At 37.7% G+C, this 7,314-nt stretch overlaps 1 protein-coding gene across 2 annotated transcripts in view; it reads right to left on the reverse strand.

The window, feature by feature from the left end:
- Positions 1-836: 836 nt before the first annotated feature.
- The window catches only part of LOC129095512 (dnaJ homolog subfamily A member 3, mitochondrial-like), an 8,947-nt gene continuing 2,469 nt past the window's right edge, over positions 837-7,314 (reverse strand). The window contains exons 4-12 of one of the 2 annotated variants that reach the window (XM_054603977.1): positions 6,622-6,834; positions 6,367-6,519; positions 6,090-6,237; positions 4,833-4,897; positions 4,623-4,751; positions 3,791-3,906; positions 2,677-2,771; positions 2,457-2,590; positions 837-1,535 (exon numbers count right to left, since the gene is read on the reverse strand). In XM_054603977.1, the coding sequence (XP_054459952.1) occupies positions 2,475-2,590; positions 2,677-2,771; positions 3,791-3,906; positions 4,623-4,751; positions 4,833-4,897; positions 6,090-6,237; positions 6,367-6,519; positions 6,622-6,834 (1,035 nt within the window). In that variant the 3' untranslated portion in view covers positions 837-1,535; positions 2,457-2,474. Of the gene's footprint in view, positions 1,536-2,456; positions 2,594-2,676; positions 2,772-3,790; positions 3,907-4,622; positions 4,752-4,832; positions 4,898-6,089; positions 6,238-6,366; positions 6,520-6,621; positions 6,835-7,314 lie in introns of both variants that reach the window. The other variant, XM_054603976.1, reaches the window with a different exon arrangement.

Consider the following 7,314-nt stretch of genomic DNA (forward strand, 5'->3'; position numbering starts at 1 on the left):
GTCCAGCGACTGCTGCCACAAACATGAAGAGAACTCCCCTACCATATGGATCACCTATCCATATGGATCCCTACCATAGGGATCACCTACCAAGAAAGTATATCGCCCTTTTGTTTTTTTAAAAGTATGGTTTTCATCATTTAGTATTATCATATAATATATGTATATATATAAATATATAAATATTTGTTTTTTAAAATTGTTTTTTTAATCATTTTATTTATTATTTTTATTGTCTGGAGCGGTATGAGATGTTGGATGTTTTTTTGTTTGTACTTGTTGTATTTTGTGGGACAACAGAATAAAACAGCAAAACCATAATGGGCTCACACCACCATCTAGTGATGACTTTCAGTGTTACAATATAAATGTTAAAGTTTAGTCTCAAAATAATGAGGGAAACAATCTGCTTCAGCATTTTATTAAACGATGTTTGTAGACACACGCAGGGACAACAAATCATCATATTTCTTGCTATAATATCAGAACATTTTCTAAATGCATCTCACAGAACTGGAAGCTTTAACATCCAGTGAGTGACTTTTTAACTGAGTAGAGTTTCTCGTGTAGCGGCTTCGTTTCCTCCGTCCTCGTCTCTCACATCCTAGATGGGAGGAGCTAGGACACAAGGAGACACTGAATGAAAAGAGTCTGTTTTGTTTCCTTTCATGACGTTTTTTGCTCCCGTCACATTTTACCTTGATCTTCACTTCAAAATAAAAGTCCTGCTCCTCTATGGAGACAGAACAATCATGACTAGAAGTAGAGAGAACATGTCTTTAGTGCAGATAACAGTTATGACATAAGTCATAAAAAAGACAAGAACACAAGTTGAATTTCTTTAATAATTTATTTTACAAAAGTTGGCAAACAGAATCTATACATCCAACATTTTCAAAGTGTCCACAAGTGATACCAATGTTGGAAAATATAACGGAGGTTCTACGTGTTATAAATATTCCAATTTTTCCAGCCTCTCCTCTCCGTGTTCAGCAGCAAGTTTCACAGATTTTTTGTCACATGACTGTTGGTCTCAGATGAATCAATCATGACTTCATGGTTGCACTAAAGAGTTCATAATTTAATGTTTTCAACAGAATCTAGTTAAAGTAAATGGTTTATTTTGGGCCTAACTTTAAATAAGACGTATAGAATAATTTTTTGGGGGTGAAATATCAACATTTTTTAAGCTTAGTTTCATCTGCGTTTTCTGACAGAAGTTTTGGTCACACATGTTCAAGGACCGTTGGAAAGCGGACTATCTGATGGTTGCGATAATCAGTGTAGTTTAGTTGATTGTTTGAAGAGGGTTAACGGAGATGTGTAGTGACTGGAACAACGAGCTGCTGGTTAAAGTCTTTTTTAGACCCGACGGTAACGACTCAGCAACATTTAAACGTCTTAACAGAGACCACGGTCGGACAGCACAGCTGTTCCACCGTGAACGAGACTGTGCCGCCATCTTGTTTCTCAGCTCCTGTCTGTGTTGGCGTGAACGTCTTTTCTTCCTGCACCATGTTCACCGGGTTTTCTACCTGGAGAGAGAAGAATAAAGTTAACGTTAGACGTATAGGTGACTAAAAACAAAGATCAAAAGTCCAACAGTATTTAGATTTTATCCACATTTTATACATCAGTCAATGTCAGGAAGATAATAAACCCCAAACTCTGTTATTCTGTTTGTTTCTAACCTTAAACATACAACTTCATTTTGCTCCTTGTGTGTCTGAAACACATTTTCTTATTTGACTATATTAAAATGGTATAATATGTCCCAGTAAAAGCAGCAAAACTAAAGTTTATTTTTTATATTTTCAGTTCACACGTACAAAGTGCTCCTTTCTATATAGTTCATATAAATAAAGAAGTATTATGAGACATAGAGCAGGAGAAGACATATGAGGAGCGGTTCTTTATTAGTTTTAAACTTTTTTAGGAAGTTCTATTAAACCTCAGAACTTATATATGCAGTGAAGTGTGACTGTTAGAGGCTCTCACCTGCAGCCTTTCATATTTACATACCATACATATACACACACACACACATATATATATGTATATATATATATACACACACACATATACATATATATATATATACATACATATATACACATATACACACATACACACACATATACATATATATATATATATACAGTGAAGTGTGACTGTTAGAGGCTCTCACCTGCAGCCTTTCATATTTACATACCATACATATACACACACACACACACACACACACACATATATATATATATATATATATATATACACACATATACATATATATATATATATATACATATATATATATATACACATACATACACACACACACATACATATACATACATACATACATACATACATACATACATACATATATATACATATATATATATATATATGTATATATATGTATACCGTGTGGTGTGACTGTTAGAGGCTCTCACCTGCAGCGTTTCATGGTGTCAGCTGAACATTTTCTTCAGTTTAGAGAAGAAGCCTCCCTCCTCTTCCTCCTTCCTCTGCTGCTCCTCCTCTGAGCTGGAGGACTTGGGACCAGAACCTGAGGTGCTGCTGCCCCCTGCTGGTCACAAACACACACTGCATCAGATTATATTCTGCCCATCTCTGAGCATCTCTTTACCAAACAGAGGACTGAACTCTGACCTTTAGACGGCTCCACCCCGTTGACCGTCCCCTGGACGTCCGTCTCATCTTCAGCGTAACTCAGCAGCAGAGAGCGTTGACGACGGGTCAACTTCCTGCAGAGACCAGAGACAGCACTTTAAGGAGAGACGGACTGGACCCAGTTAAGTTGAATCTGAACCAGTAACAGGTTTATTGTGAGGTAGTTTCACTTTAAAGAAGAGAAAATAAACATAATGTAGACGTATAAAATGTGATATTTTGTCTTTTCTCTTCAGTACAACATAACATGTTTAATAACATAATTCTTTCAACACACTTTTATTTGTTTGTTTGTTAATTATATTTTATTGTAAATTTTCTTATTTTTATTCCTAAATTATGTCTTATACTATTGCTCTATGTTTATTGTTATGCACCAATCACCAAGACACATTCCTTGTTTGTGTAAAGACTTAAACTGTTTCTGATTCTGATAGAAAATTGAAAGAAGAGACAAAAGGAGACGTCATTTTTTGAGACAAATCTACGCTTTTAGGACGACATCTTTACATTAATATAACGTTCTGCAGATGAAGTCAGAAACATTTTAATATAACATTTTGAACCCGAAGAAGTTTCGGGCCGTTTTTTTACTCCTCAGTCCAAGTTTCAAAGATTTTTTGGTCACATGACTGTTGGTCTCAGATGAATCAATCATGGCTTCATAGTTTCTCTGAGGAGTTCAGAATTTAATGTTTTTTACAGAATCTGGTTAAAGTAGAAATAAATGTTTTTGATGAAATATCACAATTTTATACTTTGTTTTGGCTGCTTTTTCTGATGGAAGGGTTCGTCGCACATGATGTGTTCAAGGATCCTCAGAAAAATACAAATCTTACAATAATGACAGATGTTAAAGCTTCTGGCTGTGATGAACGGTGCAGTTTTGGCGACTGTTTAAAGAAAACCAGTTTTTAGTGTTCAGAGGGTTAAGGTAGATATTTTTTAAATCTACAATGAATAAATGAAAGTTTTGATTTGAACAGTCATTCAGTTATTGCATTAAGTATTATTAACTGAAGGTAAATATGTATTGTCTTATTAATCCATCAGTACTCTGACAGACGCTGGCAGCTCTTGGACGAGGTCTTACTTTGGTACTCTGATCTTGATGTGTGCGTAGTGATCTCCGTAGCTGTAGCCGTTCATCCTCCGGATTCCTTTCCCCTGAAGACGGATCACCTGATCAGCCTGACAACTGGTGGGAATCTGAAAACACGGACACACTTTGAACCAGACAGCAGAGATCTGTTCCTCTGTAACTCTGTGTGAGGAAACATTCAGAGGGTCTGGAAGATGCATCCAAAAATAATAAAATACATTTATTTTTTGTCATCATCCCAAAAATCATTTCAACGTTCTTAAGTCAGTAAACCATCAAAAATACTAAATGTTATACTTTTACTTTGTTATAGTCATATCATTTTCTTCATAAAAACACACAATTCAGATGATAAGGAAATTAATGATTGTGTTTTTATTGATTAAAACAGATCTATTCATTACTAGTGTTAATGATAAATTTATAGTTTACCTTCAACCAATACTCATTTAACTAAACATGCCTGAACGCATCATAATGGATAACTGAATGAACCTCCGTTTCAGATTACATTGAACACATCATGATAACGTTATAATTTACTAAACCAATAAACATTTAACTAAACAGAGCCTGAACGCATCATAATGTAACTGAAATGAACCTCCGTTTCTTAGCCGTTAGCGGTGCTGCTAACGTTACTAGCTCTCCTCCTGTTAGCCGTTAGCGGTGCTGCTAACGTTACTAGCTCTCCTCCTGTTAGCCGTTAAATGCTGCTAACGTTACTAGTTCATCCAGTATACTGATGGTCTGGTAGACATTGTGTACTGGTTACTCACCAGTATACTGATGGTCTGGTAGACATTGTGTACTGGTTACTCACCAGTATACTGATGGTCTGGTAGAGGCCCGGTGCCGTGGCGGTTCCTCCCAGAATAGCCTGAGCCACAGAGATCAACACGTCAGAGTGGATGTCCAATCCGTTGCGTCTGAACACCGGACTTCTCTGAACCTGAACGAGATGTTTCACATCAAACACTTCAGACTAGAATTCAAAAACTTCTCAGATGATTCAAAAAGAAAGAGAACTCACCCTGAATGTTATGAGGATTTCGTTTTTCCCGACTGGCATGGAAACTCTTTGACCATTGTCCACTCCTGTGAGAAGATGTCACAAAATAATGTCATTTTATAACATTTACACAGACTGAATATTAAATAAACTGACTCTCATAGGACTGTACCAAATGTTCAGTTCTTTACTTCTTTAGTTCTGAGGCTTTTTGATATTGAAGTTTTTGAAGAATATCTGTCGTCATATTTTATGATTTCATCACTGTTAAAAAAAGAACGGATAACAAATGTATTGTTTGTTGTTGTTTTGTGGTTATACAAACTGTTTTTTGATGACATTATGTTTTTTAAAGGCTAAACGCCAACAAGTTTGGATTGAAGCATCATATTTTGTTAGATATAAAAACATGTTGTGAATTTTTGGTCATGATTACATCTACATCTTTTCAATCTATTTGACTTTTATACTTCACACTCTGGAGTTATTGGAAATGTTTGGATTAGAGGTCGGCTAATCAATCAGACGCATTTACTTTGCTGGCATTTCTTTATGAAAGAAATTCTCCTCTTCATTGTCCACGATACAAGAAAGGCCGAGTGGGAGGAAAATAAATCCATCAAGTGTTTAACTTAAGAACCAATTTAACGTCCAAATAATGCAGCAGGTCGACTATCAATTCATGAAATGAAATCAACATTAATGATTTTAATGGTTGTTTTGATGTTTAGTTCCAGGTTTATTTATTAATTACTTCAATTTAGATTTTCAATTATCCATATTTATATATTTATTTCGGTAATTATTACTTAGAGTTTGATGGTCAGTTAAACATTCCTCCAGTTTGTATAAAATCTAACCGTTCATTTTAGACAGTGTCAATAAATCGTTTGAGGTTTTTCCTTCTCCTAACTATGGGTATTATATCGGCCTTTAAACATCTACTATCTGTGACTTCTAGTTTGAATCACGAGTTAGAAACAATCCTACTCAGCCGACTCTGGAATCTAATTCTACGAAAAGAAGAATACTAATAATATTAGTGTTTCTATCTGGCACTGTGCAAAAATGCTGGGTTTAAAGAAAGTGAACAAACAGCCAAAAGCTGTGCAGAACGCTCATGTCAACGTTATTAATGAAGCCTTGAATAATCGTTTTATGAACAGATCTGTGTTGAATACACTGATTGTAAGTTGCTTTGGATAAACGCGTCTGCTAAATGACTGTAATGTAATGTAATGTAATGTAATGTATTTGTCTCTCTGCAGTGAAACCCACCAGCAGGAACAGGAACAGAGACCGTCTGCCTCTTCTTCATCTGTCCTGATCCTCGGCACAGAGTGCACACCGTGTTGATGATCGACCCTTTCCCTCCGCAGCGTCGACAGGCGGTCCGCATCATGAAAGGACCCGTGTTGATCGACTCCTGCAGGGGGCGCCACAGAGGTGATATGATGTTTAGGGGCTGAATAACAGCACAGTGGAACAGAACATCTCCACAGCTTAAAGGGCCTCTCTATAACTCCTCTGCTGCCCCCTGCTGGTGGACACTCACCATGCCGGTGCCGTTGCAGAAGTGACAGTGAGACACTTTGGTGCCCGGCTCGTTGCGCTTCCCATCACACCTCGGACACGAGTCATCAATGTTCACACTCAGCTCCTTGTTAGCGCCCTTCGCTGCCTCTGAAAACGTAAGCTCCATCACAAACTGTGGAAAGAATCAATTTTGTTCTTTACAATGAAACCGCTGACGACCGGTTACATTTAACGCATGAACGTGCAACACATTTGTGTAAAGTTCTGGTTTTACCTCGGGCCGTTGTTCGAACATGTTGTGGATGTCTCCGAAGCCCATTCCTCCGGTGAACTCTCCAAAGATCTTCCTGAAGAGCTCCTCGGGGTCTACGTTGGTCCCCCCCGCCCTGTAGTACTGCTGCTGGCCTGCCGACCCGGCTCGGCCCGCGTCGAAGCCCACCTCTCCATATGTGTCATACTGCTTCCTCTTCACCTCGTCACTCAGCACCTTCACACAACAACAACCACAGACATGTTGAGGTTTCATTTAACATATTAAATGAACATATCTATAAGGGGTCGTGCATCCTGCTACGGCCCTGCTGACACCCACTGCTACCACCATTATTATTATTATTAATCACATTACTATTACTATTTCATAATTATAATTCTACTGTAATAATTACTGCTGTTATTATAAGTAGTCTAATTATATGAATCATTAATGTGTTGTATCTCTGTTATTCTGTACACATGACATCTATTGACTTCTGTTCATCCTGGAGAAGGATGTAAGGACAGAGGAGGTGAGGGTGTAAGGACAGAGGAGGTGAGGGTCTAAGGACAGAGGAGGTGAGGGTAAGGACAGAGGATGTGAGGTAAGGACAGAGGATGTGAGGGTGTAAGGACAGAGGATGTGAGGGTGTAAGGACAGAGGATGTGAGGGTGTAAGGACAGAGGATGTGAGGACAGAGGATGTGAGGGT

This window comes from Anoplopoma fimbria, chromosome 9 (assembly GCF_027596085.1).
Source record: "Anoplopoma fimbria isolate UVic2021 breed Golden Eagle Sablefish chromosome 9, Afim_UVic_2022, whole genome shotgun sequence".
NCBI classification, from domain to species: domain Eukaryota; kingdom Metazoa; phylum Chordata; class Actinopteri; order Perciformes; family Anoplopomatidae; genus Anoplopoma; species Anoplopoma fimbria.